Here is a 21,044-nt window from a genome sequence, read left to right as displayed (position 1 = left end):
GGAGGTTGGAGCATGACTATCTGCTTCCACCCCCGTCAGCGGAGGAGGCTTCTGGTCCGGAAACACAAGCACCCCCCCCCCCCCCCCCCCCTAGGTTCCCACTCACTACGGGGGCCTTCGTCCTCCAGGCAATAAACTGTGACAGATAGCCGGTGACCTCTGTGACAGTAGTGGGACCATGGTGCACTGCACCGCTGCCCTGCTCGGAGAGTGAGGCCGTGCTGGACATATTTGGTATGCGGTCCGAACGCCCCCCCCCCCCCCCCCCCACACACACACACACACGCACACACACAAAATGACTATGTTTGCTATGAGATAGCCACCGCACCACCCACCACACCAGCCATGAATGAGTGGGGTGGGAGGGGGGAGTGGGGGGGCACATGACTGCATGGAAATAGCTGGGGTACAACGCCATGACGTTGAGGGAGCACCGAATTCTTGTGGTCCTACTGCATGCTGAGAAACAAGATGACCTCTCAGTTTGCATGACGTAAGGATCCGTCGGTCCAAAAGACACTGTGGATGACTGGCCCTAATTGCAAAGCTCTGCTTGAGAATGGTGGAGTATAACCTATAACTGTATGTCATTTTGACATTTTACATTTTAATCATTCGGCAGATGCTTTGATTCAAAGTGACATACAAATAGTGTATGTACAGATTTTGGGACTCTGAAGACCTAAATAAAGTTAGAACAAGGCATTGCTGATCCTTAATTTTCTGCAGTACTCTCTATATGCCCTAATTGTCCGTCGCTTTGCATGCAATCATCTGCTAAATGGATATCATGTAAATGTACAACAATGCTCATCAGAGTGTTTCCTCTGCTCTTAAACCAGCAGCATTTCCCAGAAACTGGAGCCAGGAAGAGAAGATCTGTGGGAGGATTGTATGGGGTGAAGGGCTGGGTGATGGGAGGAGGGTTGTCAAGGTTAGCTAATCCGTGAGGGAGGCTAGGGAGACCCGTGATTCACGGGTCAGGAAGGTGGAGGACTGTGGGTTTGCCGGATGTGGACGTCACAGTTTAGGGAGAGTTCAGAGTTAAAAATAGACTTGGTTTCATAGGACTACCCCTGTTCTCCATTTCTTGCTCACTAATTGGTAACTAAGTGACCGTGATGTTATGAGGATCTCAGGAAACAACTTTTTCTGGGGTTGGTGGATTGTGGTCTGTGGGTTGTGTTGTGTTTCTTCAAACTGACAAAAATCTAAGTGACGTAATTGTGTTTTTGTAAATGTAGTTTATGATTACAGTGAATGTGGACTGTTATAGTTACTGTAAATCTATGACCAAGGATGCAGCTCCTTTTCCTTCAGAAAGCTGCCATTTGGCTTGGCCCATCTTTAGCACGTTCTGTGGTACAGACATCATGGGTCACATTTTGCTGGAGCAAAACATGTGAAATTGAAGTTCACTGCATTACTGATATGCTGCGCCTTGGCTGTGCCACAGTGATCATTAATCATTTTTTGATTCTTTCATTCCCCTAAAAATACAAACGATTAAATACAAATGAATAAAAGTGATTTCATATGCTTCTCCTTACATTCTGAAACGATATATCATATTTTCAGCTCTGTACTGACAGGTTTAATGGGTGTAAGTCTGGTTGACAATCACTGACCACTGTCGACCGTGATAAACCGTACTAACCTCAGTGGGAGGTACTTCATCCTATTTTCCTTTTCACTCTTGGAATCTCCCTGTGTCCAGACATAAGATTCTACACAAACATTTATCCACAGCATGGGAACTCTTTTATTTTCCTAGTTGTCCATAAATCCAAGATGGTGTTTTGATAACTGAGGGAAAATAGTCAGCTAGGTCGCAGATTCACGAATGTGTCGTCTCCCACTCCCGTTACCAACTTTGTTGTATGCATCTTATTACAGTGTTTGGAGTGTTTAGTCTCACGGCCTTGGCAGAATATTGTATCGGTCTTGCTCTGTAAACTGGTAATAAAGTGTCCAAGCGTTGCGCAGACATTGTATAGACATTGTTTAATACGGAGTAAGTGTAAAAGCCACACATTAAACAGAGTTGTTTATAAAAAGGTCATACCCTACCCACCCACCTGCCCCAGCCAATTCCCGACAGAACCCCTCGTCCCTCCCCCTCGACCCCTCCACCCTGACAGTCTAGATGCTCTGGTTCCTCCTTGTGGCTGAGCACACTGCTTCTCCAGGTGAGGGATGGCCAGGAGCCCGGAGCCCAGGAGGAGCAGCCAGGGCTGGGGAGGGAGTGAGACATCAAAAGCCCTGAGGCCAGCTGCCCGGTTCTCCATCCCAGAACCCGCCCTCCAACAGTATAAATAGAGTCCCATCCAGCTGTTCCCCCCCAATTTTTCATCCCTTGATGCTCTCTCTCTCTCTCTCTCTCTCTCTCTCTCTCTCTCTCTGTCTCTCTCTCTCTCTCTCTCTTTCTCTTTCGTCTCTTACCCTTCCTCTCGTCCCCCTGGTGCCTGGTATTAAATTGAAAACAGTAGTGCTGCTGGCACTTAAGCTCTGCTGTGGCACAGAGTTTTCAGACGACGTCCCCTTCCTTCCTCTGGTCCAAACCTGCGTGCGGCTGAAACCTTTGAAGGTGTGTCTCACAGACTGCGTCAATTCCACAAAGATTTCTGTCTTTAGCCTCCAACTTTCCTCCTTCGAGTGGAAATCCCTTCAGCGTTGGTGCTCCCTGCCCTACTTCCTGTTGAAAGGCACGGAGCGTATTATAAGGACAGGACGTGCCAGACGTGTCATAACAAGGCGTTCCACCTGGAACCACTGGCGATCAAAACCAAGTCCAGGATTCCACTGTGCTTCTATGTACAGTAACAATGGCACATTGTACACACAACATTCCACAGTCCACATTCGACAGTATCGAAGGCTTTCTTCTTCAGGCGTTACCTGGGTTACCTCTCTCCCTCCTGACCATCACAGAGGTCTCAAACGGATCCCAAACGGGGTTCGCTTCCGTCAGGCAGCGCCAGCACCTGTTCCGTGTGCCTCGCCCCGGTTCTCCTTGACTCTGAACTTGTGAATCCGTCGGGCCGTGTTAGACTTTGGCCCTGGATCAGGCTTTCCCAGTGTGTTCGCTCGGGCGGGAACGGCGGGTTTTAATGGTCTGGGTGTGGACGGGATCAAATCCATTTCCTCTGGTCCCTCCGTAGACCGTTGCTATAAAACGTTTTCTGAATATGCCCTTATTTTACACTTATTGTGTTTTCTTTACTGTATGTGTTTTATTTTTAACGTACGGTCTGGGCCTCTAATGGGCCCTCACTGGTCGTAGTGTAGTGCAGTTTAGACTGGAGAAATACTTAACTGTACAATTGACACCTACTTATCAGATTACTGTAACACTTGCTAAGGTGTGTGTGTGTGTGTGTTTGTGTGTGCGCAGGGGGCGTGGGAGATGATTGTCATAACCAGTCCTCTTACTGCCCTGCCCCCGCCCCCACCCTTGCCCCCTCCCCGGCCTCTTGTTTTTTTTTTTACTTTCTCTGAGAAACTTTTCTAATGCCCTACAATCTCTGTCTTTGTTGTAGTGTCTACTGATCCCAGTAGAAATGATGGAAACACAAATCTGTTGCCAGACCATCTGCTCTCTAGTCTGACAGACAAATTAACTTTTTAGATGTTTTATTTGTTCCCCTTCTCATTAGCATATTGTTAAAATTGGAAACTCATCAGAGCGGGGCAAAAACAAACGTTCCTCAATCTGTCATGGAGCTTATTTATGATTACAGCCCAATTTCCAAATGGAGAAGTTGTGTCTGTAAACATGACGGTTATCAACTTTTCAAGTTTGATGTTCGAGTGAAACTGTGATACGGACTGAAAAGTTAACAGATTTAAAGGGTGATACACGTGTAAAATAATGACTGATTGATTTTAAATATGTAACTAATTACACTGCCTGTATGCCTGCCCTTTCTCTCTCTCTCTTTCTCTCTCCCTCTGTCCAACTCTCTCCTACCCTCTCTCTTTCTACCTCTCTTTCTCTCTGTCTCTCTCTTTCCATCTCTTCCTCTTTCTCTCTCTCCCTGTTTTCTCCCTGAGCGTGTTCCCCCTTTACTACGCTCTTCATATGAGCTTCCATCATGCGAGCTTCCAGCTTGTCACCTGTATTTATGAACCCGGTGACTTTGCTGGGTGTGACTACAGACATCCCCCCGCCATGGCCCAGACCCTGTCCCACGTCACACACCAGCTCTGCGTCCAAAACAAAAAACCTGGAAAATGGGAATCCCACATCTCGTTTGCTCTTAGACAGAGAGGAATGTGTGGCAGCGGTGATCGTTTAACCAGGTCTGGCCTCGCCGGAGGCCTGTCTGTCCCGTTGATGTTATTCCCTTTTCATTCCCCCCCCCCCTTCTTTTTTTTTTGACTGAACCCTGAATGGCAGCTGAAATGTAGGTTAGTGAATTGATCTGCACTAATAGGTCTACCCATTGACCACAGCAAGCTTGACCACAGCAAAGCTGAACTGAAATAAGGCTCCACTGGTGGTGGAGGAGTCTGGCCCTCCACTTAAGCATGGTGAGGAGGGGGGGTGGGGGGTGGAGGCATCTATGTGTTTACCTAAAATGAATAGACTGGGATGGAAGTAGGATCTGAGTGTTCTGTTATTAAATCATATGGGTTAACCAGCTGTAATGTTGCCCACCTGCAGCTGGTCTGTGTGTTTAGAGAGGCTGTGCTGCAGGGGGGGGCCCTCTCATTAGCTGTCCCTGCATCTCTCTTCTGTCTAATTCTGCTTCCTCTCATTGACCCAGAAAATAACCCCCGTGTTATGACTGACTGACTGATGGTGCGTTGTAAATATGTGGTAAATGGTGATTGATGAGAATTCGGTTATCTTCCATTTCGATTTTGTTTCCATTTCGGCAAGGTCCAATATTGGATTTATGTAAGTGATGGTTTTGGAAAAGCCACAAAATAAAGGCAATTCAAATGACAAACACAACCCTTTTTATCACACAATCATGGTATTTTGTTATTTTATGCTGTTTGAAGTACAGTAGACCAACATAGCTACGGTTTTGTAACAGGTGTAATAATTGTGTTCTGGAATAAACCTTAGCTATCAGATGAGGCTTATGCCTCAATGAGGAACAGGGTGTCGGACTGCACCCAGTGAGTAATCATCAGGTGGCTAGGCGTGTCGCCGTCTCCATCAAACGTCTCTCCTTCTCCCAAAATCTGGAGACCTGTTTTCCACACGCATGTTTCAGTCATGGAAACTCGCTGGCATGGGTCCAAATAGGACCCCTGTTTCCATGGCAATAATTAGCGTGCGCTGGTAGAAGGTTGTAAACAGTAACATCGTGGCGATGCAGTCCAGAGTCCGTCATGTGGTTTGGGGCGGCTGGTAGCGTAACAACGGCAACAGTACAGACCAATTAAACGGCGTGTCTGAGTCTTGATACCTTCTGGGAACAGTGTGTCCTGCTGCCATCACGTTGAGAGACATGTTTTGCTATGTCTGTACAGCTTAATTGGGGTCTTCTGTGGAAGTCGTTTAACATGAGTTCCATGTGTTGGCACGGCTGCCTTGGCAACAACCTTGAGCTACTGTTGTTCGAGGATAGAGCAGAACAAGGACAGTTCTCGACCTTTGAAATGTATTTCTAAGTTACTGTGAAAAGAAAATCCACTGGTCATGTCATTTGGCAATTAGGAAAAAGATTCATTTGAGTTTATTTACATATACAGAACAATTACAATTACATTATTACTTCTAAGTAATGACAATAAACATACATATGTGAAATACTAACATGATAATAACAAGAACCCAAGATGATAACGCCTCCCAAGACCAGGTGTGCGATCACACTTAGCCGTCTGGTCATTGATCTGCCGTGGCTAGCCTCGTGGCTGGGCAGGGTTTTCATGTGGAACTTCCCTTCTCCCTCTTCTCTGCCAGCGCCGTCTTTTGAACAGAAGCTTGGGTCACCCCCCCCCCCCCCCTCCCGATCGCCACTCCTCACCCCCCCGGGTCCCTCAGTCTGGGCAAGCCATTGCCCTCCTCATCCACCCATTGATGTGGCAGCTCTGTACGGCCGTAATAAAAATTAGGGGATCATAAATGCTTAGATGGATACACCATGTGCTGCGATGGATAATTGATGTGCCCCTAAAGAGTGGTTTAACCCCCCTCCGTTCAGAGCCAGGAGCCTCTTCAGTATACAGCCGTGTCTCTGTAGTCAGACTGTCTCCCTCTCAGTTGGCTGACCCGGAGGAAAACGGGTTTCGATGTGATACTGTATCTCCTCGATGACTGATTATTGAGTGAGGGTTTGTATTCTGAGGAGGTATGGCTGGCTTGTGGTCTTCCTTCCTATGGGGAAGACTCATTAGTAGTTGTATTGTGCAATATTGTGTTGTGTGAGTTTACACTGTATGTGTCATTGTGTTGAAGACACCCATATCCAAATGGCCTCACTGTTTCCAACCCAGGCATTACATTTACAGGAACCAGAACTTTGAACTATTGCTGTTTTCAGATGATTTACTCATAATCATCCGTAGGTCCCAATATAATCTATTGGCCGGATGGCACCTGCATAGGCTGGTAGGCATGACTCACTGACACACACACACCACTCTCAGTGGTCAGTGCTGGTCCATTGGACTCTGCTTAGACTGTGGAAAACTACTGAGGTCCGGTCATTTGTAGAAGAAAAAATGTTTCGGGTGACTGCTGATGATGTGACGGTGAGTGTGTGCGTAGGTTGTGACTGGCACCAGAAGCCTCTTCATATGGGCGTGGTGTGGTTGTGGGGAGGGAGGAATTTCACACAGAGGTGTTTAGAAGTCATGAAAGACTGATTCACTAACGACTGAAGCACCTCAACTTGAATGATCTGCTTTTCTTGGCTTAAGTGTGTGTGGACGTAGACCCCGTGTTCAGAACCAGACCCAGGGCTTCCCTGAAGAACTTCCATGATGTCCGTCTGGTGTGGTTAAGTGGCGGGAAGCCCCTGTCGTGAAACCAGACCTAGACTGGTGAAATCACAGGCTGTGTTATTAGCTTTAGCTAGTATTTGTGTGTGTGCATGTGTGTTCAGATAATTTCTTTACCATACTGGCTGACACATTCTTAAAAGGCTTTCTGGAATGAAACGTCCAGTCTGGTCTGGAAAATGAGCTGTGTCCAATGAAACACGCTTCTGAAGGCCCTTCGTCTCCAAAGACCACAATGGATATTTCATAGATGGAAACAATGGGCTGAATCTTTTTTACAAACCGATAAACGGCTTCAATCACCACTGACACCACTACATATTACACCACTGTAATACGTAGACTAGCCCAATAAGAAAGAAACATTTAGTCATACAAAGAAAAAACAATTGCATGATGTTGCACTTGTGATATTGACTTTTTGCTGTGCTTTCTAAATGCACTCTTAGAATACCACTTTGGGTCAAAGATATCTGCTGAACGAATACAATTCAAATGTAAAACCAAAGAACCAAAGACAAATCTGCAAATCAATCTAGTGTTTTGATCCTCTGTCACACGTCAGATCTGGCTTCTTCATGCTTGAGCACAGAACCTCTTCCGGGAAGTCCATGCAGGTATTACAGTAAGTTGCTGTCTGAGTTTTGTTTTGAGTCAGGATGACCGATGAAGTGAACAAACAGTAAACACAGAGAGCCTCGTGTCTCGACCTGAGGGTGGGGCGTGGGTGGTGCGAGGAAACGGAGCACAGATGGCCTTGTTTGTTCCTGACGTTCGGCCGTGTCCCAGCTGCTCCGGAGGATGTGGTCTCGTCTCCGTAGCGGAGCGTCGGCGTGTGTGCTATAGGTCCCGTCATCTCCACGGTGATGGGAAAGCGTGGGGAGGCTGGCCCAGACAGAGTGGGCGGCGAAAAACGTGCCCGCCCCATAACAAAATCTATTTTCCCTCTCCCTGCTCTCTCTTCGTGCCTCTCTCTTTCTCTGTCTCTCCGTCTCTCTTTTGAGCCAGGGTGTGATGATGTCACACCAGTGTTGGCAGCTATGTGCCACAGCAGGTGCCTCCTCACTGGTTAGCTTCCATGCAGAGAGGGTGAAACGAGATAGTCTGAGATGACTGCTGTTTGAGAGTCTCATACCAGACTCTAGATGACTCTGCTGTCTATAACAGTCTTCATAGATGACTCTGCCATCTATAACAGTCTTCATAGGTGACTCTGCTGTCTATAACAGTCTTCATAGGTGACTCTGCTGTCTATAAAAGTCTTCATAGGTGACTCTGTTGTCTATAACAGTCTTCATAGGTGACTCTGCTGTCTATAACAGTCTTCATAGGTGACTGCTGTCTATAACAGTCTTCATAGGTGACTCTGCTGTCTATAACAGTCTTCATAGGTGACTCTGCAGTCTTTAGAGGTGACTAGAAGTTTCTATGTCAGTCTTCTTAGACGTGTTGAGTCTTCACAGCTCTCCACTGGCTGATCACAGATACTATTGAAGAGTTCGAAATATTGAAAGAAGTTTGCCATATTTCAATATAAGTCAACTTTTTTGGTAGCAAATCAGACAAAGTTTGTCTTTGAACAAGGGTAAATGAGAACGAGATAGATACAGTATATAATGACATTAGTCACTGTTTCATTCTGAGCCAGTGCAGGCTTCTGTTATCTGAGTCTGACGGGCTTTGTGCTAGGCTTTGTGATATCAAACGGTTGACTCATTGTAAGTGATTATGTAATGATCATTGCGTGCTTCAGTGTTTGAAAACAGATTATAAATTCATAGCTAACCTTCCATCTTACAAACCTATTATTCCAGTTCACTGATGTTTGCAGAGATGGCCCTGGATCTCAACAGCACAGCTTAAGGCTTGTGACCTCAGAATGCCTCAACAACAACAATGAATGCTGACGTCTCAGTAAACAGGCGTGTGATTGGCAGATTGGAGTGTTGTCCAGATGGAACACTGACAGCTTCTTCCTGTACAGTATCACTGCTGAGTCATGTCGACTGGTAGCTGGATGGTGATGTGTGTGTGTGTTTGCATATGTCTGTCTACTACTACTGTCTACTGGCTATTGCATTAACTCTGAGATATCACTCTCAAGTGGGTTTATCTCATCTGTGTGGGAAAAAGAGATTAGGGATATAAAGAGAAGCGAGAGGAGAGATGAGAAAGAAAAGATCTGAAAACAGAAATGAGAGAGAGAGAGAGGTAGAGACAGAGAGATATAGACTGAGAGTTGAGAGAGAGAATGAGCTGAGAGAGAGAGCCTCGTAAAGACATTCCCAGGCCAGATAATAAAAGCCTCCCTTTTTAGATTCCAGATCCCATTTACAATCATACCGGCAGATTGATCCAGGTCCCCAGAATTTGTTTAAAAAGAGACCTTTAAAGTAATCTGTTGACGTTTCATCTGCTTTCATTACACATCACCATGCCTGTGGTCTGGCTTGGTGGTCCAAACCCGGCACAGCAGCATGTGGTCTTCCACCCCTCTGCTTCCCAGAACTCTGCTTTTGTGGAACAAACCAACATTCTTCTCAATGTACCTCATGCTTCCAAAATAAGGTGGCTGTTTGAGTTCAATACGGAGGTTCTATGTATGACGGATCTTCATACACTGTGGTCTCCGTGTGCCGTCTTTCGTCTGGTCTTATTCGGCGTTAAAGGTGGAAAACGTTTCCATTTGTATTGAGGTTATATCTTCATAAATATATAATTGAACGTCTGCCGTCTCTCCTACTGTACGGTGTTACCAGAGATATCTTGAAACACTGACAGGCTTGGGGAGACCTTGCCAACATGCCGAGCCTCATGGGGAATTCGAACCCATGATCTTGCTGTGAGGCAGCAGTGTAAAGCAGCGCTCCGCCATGCTGTACTGCTGTCCGGTGCTAATGACGTGCTTGTCCTTCGTCCTCAGGCCACAACACCAGCCTTCCCTGTGGTGGTCAAGATGGGCCATGCCTACGCCGGGATGGGAAAGGTAAACCTCTAGCACACATGCACGCATTCATACACAGACACCTCCAAACACACATACAGACACTTGCACAAACACACTTGTACACACACACACACTAAATGCCTCTCTCCTAGTCTATCCTCCTCACATATATCTAGTTTTGAGTGTGTGTGTGTGTGTGCGTGAGTGCGTGCGTGTGTGTGTGTGTCTTCAGGAGTTGATCTGGTCTTACCAGAGTCTTTGTTATCTCTGTGTATCTCAAGACTGCCAAAGAAGATGATGGCCCCTGCCTTGCTAGAAGCTAAGGAGGTAGGGATAGGTTGGAAGCTGGAAGTGAGCCCTGTCCACTCCCATGATCTCACCCTCATGAGAGGAAGGAACGGGAGCAGTAGATGGGGGGGGGGGGGGGTTCTTGGGGGTTTCCATGTTCGCAGAAGGCTAGGGAAGAGTGCTTCATTTATATAAAATACATTTCAAAAGAACACATTTTGTGTCAAATTCAAAGACACACACACACACTCGGTCTTTCACTCGCAAACTGACTGACTGCTCTGTCTAGGTCACACAAGGATCCAACAACCCAACAGCCAGCTAAAAGAAGGTTTACACACAGACACACTCACACACATTAACACACACATCAACACACCCATACAGACTACACACCTCTCAGAAAGAGTTGAGCCTCGTGGACATTATACAGTACCTTCTGGTCAAGGTCTGTGCATTCACCCAAACACACACAAACAGACACTTCCTACATGTCTATCGCCTCTCCATCTGAGTATCTGTGTTTCCTCCACAATAGATTGCCCAGCAGCCCTCTGGGCCCTGAGCCCAGGCGGGTGGGGAGCAGAACATACCTTGTGTGACCTCTGACCTCCCTGAGCACGGAGGGCCACCGCAGGTCAGGGCTGAGAAAATCACATCCCCGTTCTCTTTGCCTTTTAAGTCAGCCGTGCTTTTTAAGACAGTGAACCTGTCGGGAGAAAACGAAAACGGTTGCTGTTGTGAATCATGTGTTTGGGTTTGATCTAACTCTGTCTTTCTGCATTTTGATGGCTTCTCCGTGTTCCATCAGGATGTTAGCTGAGCTTTGAATCCTGATTGAGCTGCAGGCTATGTGAGGCAAGACTCAGATACAGACAAGCTCCTCATTAGCTCTGGTCGTTTGTCATCGGTAACTGCCTGAAGTCATACCAGAAGAAGAGCCCACAAAATATGTGATAGAATATGTAGTAGAGTAGAGTATGTAAAATATATGTTATAGAACCTTTTAGATCCCTCACCTGGGTTCTTTCTCACTTGAAAGGATCTATTCTTGCTAATTGTTTTGTCGGTGGTTTTACCAGTGGATATAATGGCATAATGTTACAAATAATATGAATGATGACCTCTCTTAAAAAAAAAAAAAATTGTTGTCTATGTCTGACAGACAAAGAATGATCTGAAATGCCTTTGCCACAGCATAATGATCTGATAGACCTTGAGGACTACCTCCTTTATGGAGTTGTTCGATTTCTTTTGCAGACACTGCACATTGGTCAGTCAGCGAGGCAGTTTGCTCTCCAAAATTAGGCAGCTTTTCCACCTCTCACACACACATACACACGCACACACACACATGCACACAGCTCTTGATCTGGTTGCCAGTGTTTACTGCCTTGCGTACTTTGGGGTTTCTTATTCCAGTATTGGCGTTTGCTTTATTTACTCAATGCATCCTGATTCTCAGCGTGGTTTCACAAGTGAACACCATGTGAACACCATGTGAACACCAAGTGAACACCAAGTGAACACCATGTGAACACCAAGTGAACACCATGTGAACACCATGTGAACACCAAGTGAACACCAAGTGAACACCAAGTGAACACCATGTGAACACCATGTGAACACCAAGTGAACACCAAGTGAACACCATGTGAACACCAAGTGAACACCATGTGAACACCATGTGAACACCATGTGAACACCATGTGAACACCATGTGAACACCAAGTGAACACCAAGTGAACACCATGTGAACACCAAGTGAACACCAAGTGAACACCATGTGAACACCAAGTGAACACCATGTGAACACCATGTGAACACCAAGTGAACACCATGTGAACACCAAGTGAACACCATGTGAACACCATGTGAACACCAAGTGAACACCATGTGAACACCATGTGAACACCATGTGAACACCAAGTGAACACCATGTGAACACCAAGTGAACACCATGTGAACACCATGTGAACACCAAGTGAACACCATGTGAACACCATGTGAACACCATGTGAACACCAAGTGAACACCATGTGAACACCATGTGAACTCCATGTGAACTCCATGGTGTGGCTTTGCCTGCTGTTCCTGGACCTTACTGCAGAGGCCTGAGCCAGAGAACAAGTTCACGTATTACATACTTTCCTTGCGTGTTCAGGAAACCACTGTTTGGCCTAGTTCACCTGTCTGTACATGGAACAGAAATGGGATGAAAGAGAGAGTATTCTACCTCTGACTCCGAAGACTAGTGCAATCACTGCATGTTTAGTATTTTGTACTGGCAACCTGTGGTTTATTTGTGTTTCTTATTCCTATTTGTTCTCCTTGCCAGCTGCAAGGAGAACCCACAGAGCTAACAAGTCCTCTCTTGTACCGTATTAGGACTAGAAACTTCTCCCTCTCTTTCTCATTCACTACTTTTTTGGATTTCTGACTCCTCTTCCTCCTTCCGTTTTGTTGAGCCTCGAGAGACAGGGAGGGAGACAGACAGGAAGGGGAGTGAGAGAGTTAAAGAGAGAAATGTGGAGTGAGAGAGAGGGAGTATACTTGAGAACATCACTCCCTCCCCGCCCCCCCCCCGCCCCCCCCCCCCCCCCCCGCCCCATGACAGCAACTCACTGCTCTTCCCACACACCCTCCCACACAGCATTATGGGGGAAGTAGTTTTGATGGAAACATTGAGACTGACGATAATGAGATAACAAGGGCATGGATTAGGACTACAGCCCTGGGCTTCATCATCCGACATCCAACTCATCGGGCACTGACAGAACGGCATACATTGAAGCCTGTTGATTTATGAGGGTGTCTCCCCTACCTCCTGTTTCCCAGGGTCTAATGGAGGACTTGTACTACTAGATATGTGTATATTAATATAAACATATAGCTGGTAATTAAGTGGTCTAAGTCTGTTTCTGCTTCTGTCTGTGGCACTTGTTGGCCCCCATCCATCAAACTTGGTTACATGATGGGAAAGATATCTATGGCTGTACCATATGATGCTTGTTTTCTCGGAATTCTGTTGGTTGGTACAGTACCTGTACAATTGGTTGTATTTTTTTTGGGTACTTTGTACTATATTATCTGAAGTTACCCAAGCTTCGATTGATTTATGTCATTTTCCTTCCTGTGTAAAGCTCTGTGATATCCCTTTACCTGGGTGCTCCGCTGAGGCAAAAATGCAGATCAAAGCTGATCCGGAAATGTTTTCCACAGCGGGACGTCTAATTATCCTGTCTGTGTTACGGTAGTTTTAAATTCCATCAGGATGCTCCAGTAAAGCTAACCGCTAACCGCTAACAACTCCTCTTCCCAGCTTTGATAGTAGCACGCTAGGTGATTAGCACGGCGCTCTCTCTTCCTGCCCCAGATCAAAGTGGAGAACCAGGAAGACTTCCAGGACATCACCAGCGTGGTGGCGCTGGCTAGGACCTACGCCACCTCCGAGCCCTTCGTCCAGTCCAAGTACGACATCAGGATCCAGAAGATTGGCAACAACTACAAAGCGTACATGTAAGCATGTACGAGCGTCCTGTTGGTTTTTAGATTTGAAAGAGAGGGGGAGTTTGAGGCCTGCAGTGGGATTGGGATCGCTCCTGTCCCGCAGGACCCAACACAGGGGGCGGGCAGTTTTAACTTTGCTCCAAAAATATACTGCGGGTCCCAGCCAGGATTTGGAGTTTCAACAATGCAGTTGAAAAACGATCAGCAGCATGCAGACAGTGTGTACAGTAGAATTCATGAGGCCTTACCCTATCTGCCTTCAAGCAGCTCTGTTGAAAAAAATTGCTTTGACTAAGAGGAGTGGAATTGAGGGAGTCTTATCTCGACTCCCTGTCCATGGCTTCGCCCATGAAAGCAAGTCTCAACCAGGCCGTGACACAAGCATAATATAGGCGTGCATTGCAGTCAGTGTTGAAGCATACGATAACATCTTCCCCTTGGGGTCTTCTATTGAACTACAAAAACAACAGTGCTGAGTGACTGTTTATCGCACTGTACAGCTTGTCACTATCCGCTCAGGGGCCACAGCTGAGTTGTTCATTCTGTTTATCTGACCTGGTGTTCTGGGTTCCTTCTGGGTTGTGAGTTCCATCCGGGGTTCTCTCTAGGTTTTAAGTTCCATCCTACTTACCTGGACGTCTGTGTTCTCTTGGGGTTCCTTGTTCCGTCTCCCTGATCTGGTGTTCTGGGTCTTTCTAGGAGGACGTCCATTTCAGGGAACTGGAAGGCCAACACGGGGTCTGCCATGCTGGAGCAGATCGCCATGACGGACAGGTGAGTGCACTGTACTCTACCCTGACAAACAAACGTCTGTCATCTCTAGACAGTTCCATACAGTAGTGGGTGCCTGGTATCATTCTAGAAAGTTCTAGAAAGTTGCAGAGTTAATGTTTAAAATCTAGAAGGTTCCAGAATAGGTGTCTGCCACAGTTTTTTAACTTCTAGAAAGTTCCAGAGTAGATTTCTGCTTTTCACTGGTTGTCGCTGTGTTCCAGGTACCGTCTGTGGGTGGACTCCTGCGCGGAGATGTTCGGAGGTCTGGACATCTGTGCCGTGAAGGCGGTCCATGGGAAAGATGGCAACGACTACATCATAGAGGTCAGAGGTCACCCCTAAAGCCGGGCTGGGAGATGACGTCCGAGACGAGGCGCAAAGTCCACTTGTGAACCGCTCCTCACGTCGTGACCCTTCCCCTTGAAATATGACCTGATCTTGAAAAGAAAAACACTTTTGACACAAACCAAAACAATCAACTCCACTGTTCCACTGTAATATTGGGCCCTGATATGTCCTTCAGCCTGACCAATCAGGGCTTTAGAGACACCAAGGCCCCCGGGCAGTAGCTCTGGGTCTTGTACAACAGTAGTCCTTTTCTCAGGGTCAGAACATAACAACAACATGCATCATATAAACCTACTATCCCACCCACCCCCTTATCAGAGCCTGCTCGCAGTCACCAACCCAACATCAGGTTTGGAGACCTTGTTTGTTTTTCATGAACTCCCTTAATCAGACCATTGGCAGCAAATATGATAACCTTGAACACGGTTGGAGTTGGTGCACATGTTGAAATATCATTTCAGTACCAACATTATTGTGACTTTCATTCCCCCCCTGTGGGTGATTGTGTTATCCAAGTCATTAAGTAAGAGACAGCATTGAGAGAAAGTGTCTGGAGGGGAGAGAGCTTAAGGGTGCAGCCAGGACAGATCTGGCAAGATTGAAACTATGAACAAATGATTACTCTGCTAACCAAACAAAGCTTTTAGAATTCAAATAAAGGCATGCCTGACTGACTTGAGCTCAGACTCTGGTCTGCAGGCATATTTTGGGGAAATGTGTCTGTCTGTCAGCCAGTTTGAATGCCAGCCTGCCTGCCTATCTACCTGTTTTCTTGGTTGGTTGTGTGTCTGTCTGTCTGTCTGTCTGTCTGTCTGTCTGTTTCTCTGCCGGTCTCCTTTATGTCTTTCGGTCTGGGTGTCTGTTGTGTGCACAGTGATGTCATAGTCACCTGGGTAACACAGGCCCGCTGATCTTGCAGCAACACTCTTATGTAACCAATTCATTATTTTCAGTGCCCTGGTGGTCTGTGTGTGTGGTCATCAGGTTAAAGATTGATATGGATGGGTGTAACGGTATCTTGGATTAACATCTCGTTAGATTAAAAGGTCTCATATTTCAATAGCATGGCAGTAGTGTACTGTTTGAGACGTTTATCCTGTATTTAAGCACCTTCAGTCAGATCCATGCTATGTTATTGAGCTGGGGTAGCCACCCAGAGCGCAGCTCACAATGAGACTTTGTGCTGCAGGTATTATCGAGTCCTATCTCAGCATAACCTGTGGCTGGGTTGATTCTAGTCTGCTTGGCACCCGGACCCACAGCCAGGACACATCTGGTCGTGAGACAGATCCACCAGGCTCTTCCTGTTGCTCCAGTGAGCTCACTTGTCTCTGGACGAGGCCTGTATCTTCTCACACACACACACGCAAATGTACTTTGGAAACTTTGTGTCGGGACTAGAAGAGATAAGTACATTAACCCAACATGTTTGGAGACAACTGCCTAGTAACATACAAATACACAGACACAGACACACACACACTCACACACACAGAAATGTGACAGTGTATGTATACACACACTGTCTGAAGTACCACCAGTCCAGCTAAGATAAATCGCATCCCTCTGACCTGACGTATTGAGACTGGTGACAGCATGACATAATACACAGCATACTCAGCGATTAGGTAATCCTCCCTCTCTCTGTCTCTCTCTCTATATACTTCTCCCTTGTTCTCTCTCTTTCTCTCTATCTATGTCCCTTTCTCTCACACTCCCTGTCTACCTCCCCACCACACCTCTCTCTATCTCACTCTCTCTCTCTTTCTCTCTTTCTGTCTCTGACCCTCTGACTTCCCCTAAACAAGTCTGGTTTCTGTCTGTCTCAGCGCAGGGCACAGGGAGAGGTGGTAGGATGGAGAAAGGACGAAAGGAAGGAAGGAGAAGAAAAAAGGGAAGAAGAATGAGAACCACTCGAGTTGAGCTTTCAATGACAAGTCTCCTTTTAGACCTGATAACAATTCACAATTGGCTTTGCCATTATTCGGCGTGTTTCCTGTGGGCACTGTGGAGCTCCTCTGTGGTCTGTGTGGGCTTTGTCATGGCAACCTCCAATTGTTTGTCTATCACAGCCGCTCAAACAGCAAGTTGTCATAGCTCTACGATGTCCATATTTAGACTGATGGCTTTACTGTGGGTGTGGGTGTGTGTAAAATCCTCAGGAAATCTTGTCCATCTTCCCAGAAAGCTGAAGGTGACATACTGCATTATCATACGCCAGCCACAGACTCGGATATAGTGACCCCAGTGACACAGTCACTTAACAATGTTACGTCATTACATGACTCGCTTCTCTCAGTCTCTCTCTGTCTCCCTGCGATCTCTCTTTCTCGCTTCCTCTATCTCTCTTTATCTTTGCACCCTTCTTTTTCTCTCTCTCTCCCCCCATTCTATCTCTCTTTCTCTCACTCACACATACACTCACACACACACACCCACACACCCCTCCGGATGGAATTTAATTAGCATCGACTGAGACATTAGCTTGTTGCAAGTCCCTCTCAGTGGGAACCTGTTTGTGTAGCAGTCCAGATATTACCCATGACACCTCCTTTCTAGTGAGAACTAAAGTCTTTCACCGTTTACAGGACATTTCCAGTTCATATCAGCTGATCAAAACATACAGTGTATCTTTATGTTGGCCTGGAGTGGGATATCACAGATAATTCTGCTGATTATCTTTTCTACTCAGATTACACTGCAGGATGGAGAATGACAGTATTGTATGTTAAATGAGTCATGATAATCACATTCAATTAAGATTGGTAAAAGACAACATATGTTCTAAGGTTTGGATTTAAAAAAGCATGCATCCATGCTCTTAAACTAGATCTGCCGTAAGTGCACAACAGCAGTGATCTTTCAAACCAGGGAGAGAATGTTCTGTTTCGGGTCACACTCTTGAAGAAATCCCCTCATTCACTAAAACAGAAAATAAATCCCCCCGCTTCCAAGCCAAGTTTAGATGTTCCTCATGTTGTAATTCCTGTACTGTTCATCTCAGTACAGACTGTACACCATCTAGCACATAACAGCCCCCAACCTCCCTCTGAACCAGAGCCCTCCCCTTCTTTCCCAGGGAAAAACACCCAGATGTACGCAGGGGAACGGAACACAGCGCAGCCCAATAAAATGACACAACAACACCTCCATATTCTCATCCCGTGGGGGCAGGGCGGCGAGGCGAGGCGCGGCCTGGCGGGTGTCTGGCTGGAGATGTATCCCTTCTAGACCCGCTGGGTGTACCCGTGTCTCGGCGGCCACCGCAGGGTTGTTTGAAGTGAGACTGGGGGGCGGCCAGGCAGACACTCCCCTGGGCTGTGCTCCGTCCCCTGTGGTTATGACTCACGCCGACACACACCGCCGCATGGCCCCGCCCATGCTCCCGGGCCCTGGGAACAGGAGAGCTCAGTAACCCCCGGGATGCGAGAGTGCAGACAGCAGGGCTTTCCCCCTGCCTCACCCATCACTAGCCAGCCTCACCTCACCCGGGCTCCCCGAGCCTGACCCTGAGCTTCTGTCTCTTCCCCTCTCTGCCTTCCCCTCTTTCTCCCCCCCCCCCCCCGCCTCTCTCCCCCACCTTCTTCCCTCCTCTCTCGCCCTCCTCTCCCTCTCCACTTCCCCTCTCCGTCCCACCATCTCCCTCCTCTCTCCCTGCCTCCTTTCTCCCTCCCTTCCTCCTTTCCCCCACCCCCACCTTTCTCCTCCACCTCCCTCTCCTCCATCTCCCCCTCCCCTCCCTCTCCCCCCTGCCTCAGCCCATGTCCCGGGGCATGCAGCAGCACATGCACAGCAGGCTGAGGCAGGGGGGATGTTTACACCCTGTGGCCGGGATGCGTGCCATGCCGTGGCCTGGTCCCGCTCAGCAGATTGGCTACCCAGCAGGCACGGCCCGTGTGCTACTGCCTGCGGAGGACAGCTCCTCCCACCCTGTTTGTTTTGGTCGCGGTCGTCCTCCTCTTCAGAGAAGGAGGCGCTGGCGGTGTGGGGGGGGGGAGGCACGTTGCGTGGTGTTTGGGTTTGAGAAGGCACGTGTGAACAGAATGGGAGAGAGAGAGTGTGTGTGTGTGTGTGTGTGTTGAGATCATCCTTGCTATGGGTTTGGCTAGCGCTGATGAGGGGGATCACACATGAGGGGACTCATGCAGAGCAAGCCGTAAGATGTGCGCGTCATGTTCGGTCATGTGTGACTCTCCTCCCAGAATGAATGAAGGAGATAGAGTCTGCTTCATCCATTATTCACAAGCATTGTGATCTCACCCGGAATGTTCTGGAGTTATCGGGTCACTATTTTTCTTATCTCGTATTTGGACCGGAACACAAATAGTCACATTCTCATTCTACTTGAATTGTGAGTGAATGGTGTGATCCAAATGCTCAGGATCCCGAAACCTTCAAATCCCACATTTCCACTCACAGATGAAATACTGTACGTCTCAAAGAAGCTGAAGTACACCCAGGCTGTGTTTGTCTAAGACTGCCCTCTAGTGACAGTTCTGCTAATGTGCACATTTTTGTTTTCTGTAATAAGGAATTTGAGAAGTTTATGAATGATAAATATGTTTTCAAATGAAACAAAATGCATCTCCCAAGTCCTTGGCTATAAAAGATTTTGAGCTTCTGATTGGTGCTTGTCGGCAGGTGATGGACAGTTCCATGCCTCTGATTGGTGAACATGTGGAGGAGGACAAGCAGCTTATCACAGAGCTGGTGATGAACAAGATGGCAAGTGTCCTCTTGGGAATCACCACACCACTGCCTTCTGCTGTCAAGGTAAGGTACCGCACGACATCAGCAACCTTTTGGATTTGGACAGTTTCGACTCTCGAAAAGCATAGCAATTGAGCTCATTTACAACCAGCCAGCTAGTGCTTTACGACAGTCTTTGATTAAGCCTTCATATTGATAATTGTACCTTTATCTGGGATGCTAAATATACACTGTATCAATATATATATATATATACCGTACATATTGAACTTTGGTAGGAGTAGCTTGTATGGAGTTTGAACATGATGTTTCTGATATCATCTCTCAGACGCAGCCTCAGAGCTCTCAGCCAAGAAGAGCCCAAGGTAGGCCGGCCTCTCTCCACACATCCTCTAACCCAGCAGCTCAGCAGCAGCAGCATGTGTGTGCCTTTGCTTGTGTGTGCGTATGCATGTTTGACCGTGTGTGTGCGTGCGCATGTGCGGCCACCTGCGTCTTTGCGTATATGTGGATGTCTTTGTATACAATGTGTGTATACACGTGTGTGTGTTTGGTGTTCAGGGGGAAACCGCTCCGCCTCAGCCTCTCCATCCCAGTCAGCCCAAGGTTCCCCTCAAAGAGCCCGCTCTGCCAGCACCTCCCCCAGCCAGGCCTTCCAGCCCGGCCCCATCCCTGCCACCTCCGGCCCCGGGGCCCAGAAGCAGCCTCCTCAGCTCAAGTAAGTTAACCTGGTACGCACGGTGGGGCTCATCATTTCTTTCAATTCCTGTTTTTCCTATACTTTGTTCAACTTTTTCATTTTTGTCTTGGGTCCTGCATCACATGATCTATAAATAGGCTCGATGGATATACAGTATGTGCAGTACGTGTCTGTGTGCCTGTGAAATGCAGATGTATCTGTGAACAACAAGGGGTGGAAACCCAGTTTGGTGTGTTTCCACGATCTGCTCCAGTTCATGTTGAACAGTTTCAGGACTGACTGTCTCTGCAGACATTGCACCTTCTAGCAGGAGAAACACAGTCTCCGTGCCAAACAGTACTAATACTCCTGTTTGACTTGCAGACTGTGTCTGTGATAGCACTAGTATTAGTACTAGTGTATTAGTATTAGTGTATCGAAAGACATCCAACTTATTTGCTGTCTTTCTTGAATAGAACAGGTGTTAATAACAGTATGAGAAATTGAGCACGTAAATAGGGTCGTTTTCTGTTAGGTAGAAAATTGCTAAATCTGTGGCTGTGAGTACAACATGTGCAGGTGAGCTGGGACACTGATGTGGAGACATTAATAAACAAACAAAATATATGTTTTGGTTTTTCCCATCATTTTTCTTCCAGTAAATCTCAGTCGCTGACCAACACCTTCAGCATCACAGACCCGTTGAAGGGGAACCCCACAGATGATGAGGCCAAGGCAGAGACCATCCGCAGCCTACGCCAGTCCTTCGCTAGCCTCTTCTCCGACTAACACCCTCTTCAAGACTCTTCCACCACTCAGCAG

The 21,044-nt window shown here is 47.1% G+C and overlaps 1 protein-coding gene across 1 annotated transcript in view; it reads left to right on the top strand.

Annotated features, from left to right (window-relative positions):
• Window positions 1-21,011, top strand: part of LOC136960380 (synapsin-3-like) — a 62,065-nt gene extending 41,054 nt beyond the window's left edge. The window contains 8 exon segments of the mRNA XM_067254860.1: window positions 9,890-9,952; window positions 13,578-13,720; window positions 14,411-14,485; window positions 14,707-14,809; window positions 19,475-19,606; window positions 19,872-19,908; window positions 20,105-20,261; window positions 20,882-21,011. Of these exon segments, the coding sequence (XP_067110961.1) occupies window positions 9,890-9,952; window positions 13,578-13,720; window positions 14,411-14,485; window positions 14,707-14,809; window positions 19,475-19,606; window positions 19,872-19,908; window positions 20,105-20,261; window positions 20,882-21,011 (840 nt within the window).
• The last annotated feature ends 33 nt before the right edge of the window (window positions 21,012-21,044 follow it).

The sequence above is a fragment of the Osmerus mordax genome, chromosome 17 (genome assembly GCF_038355195.1).
Source record: "Osmerus mordax isolate fOsmMor3 chromosome 17, fOsmMor3.pri, whole genome shotgun sequence".
In the NCBI taxonomy this organism is placed as follows: domain Eukaryota; kingdom Metazoa; phylum Chordata; class Actinopteri; order Osmeriformes; family Osmeridae; genus Osmerus; species Osmerus mordax.
This window is presented reverse-complemented; position numbering and strand designations above follow the sequence as displayed.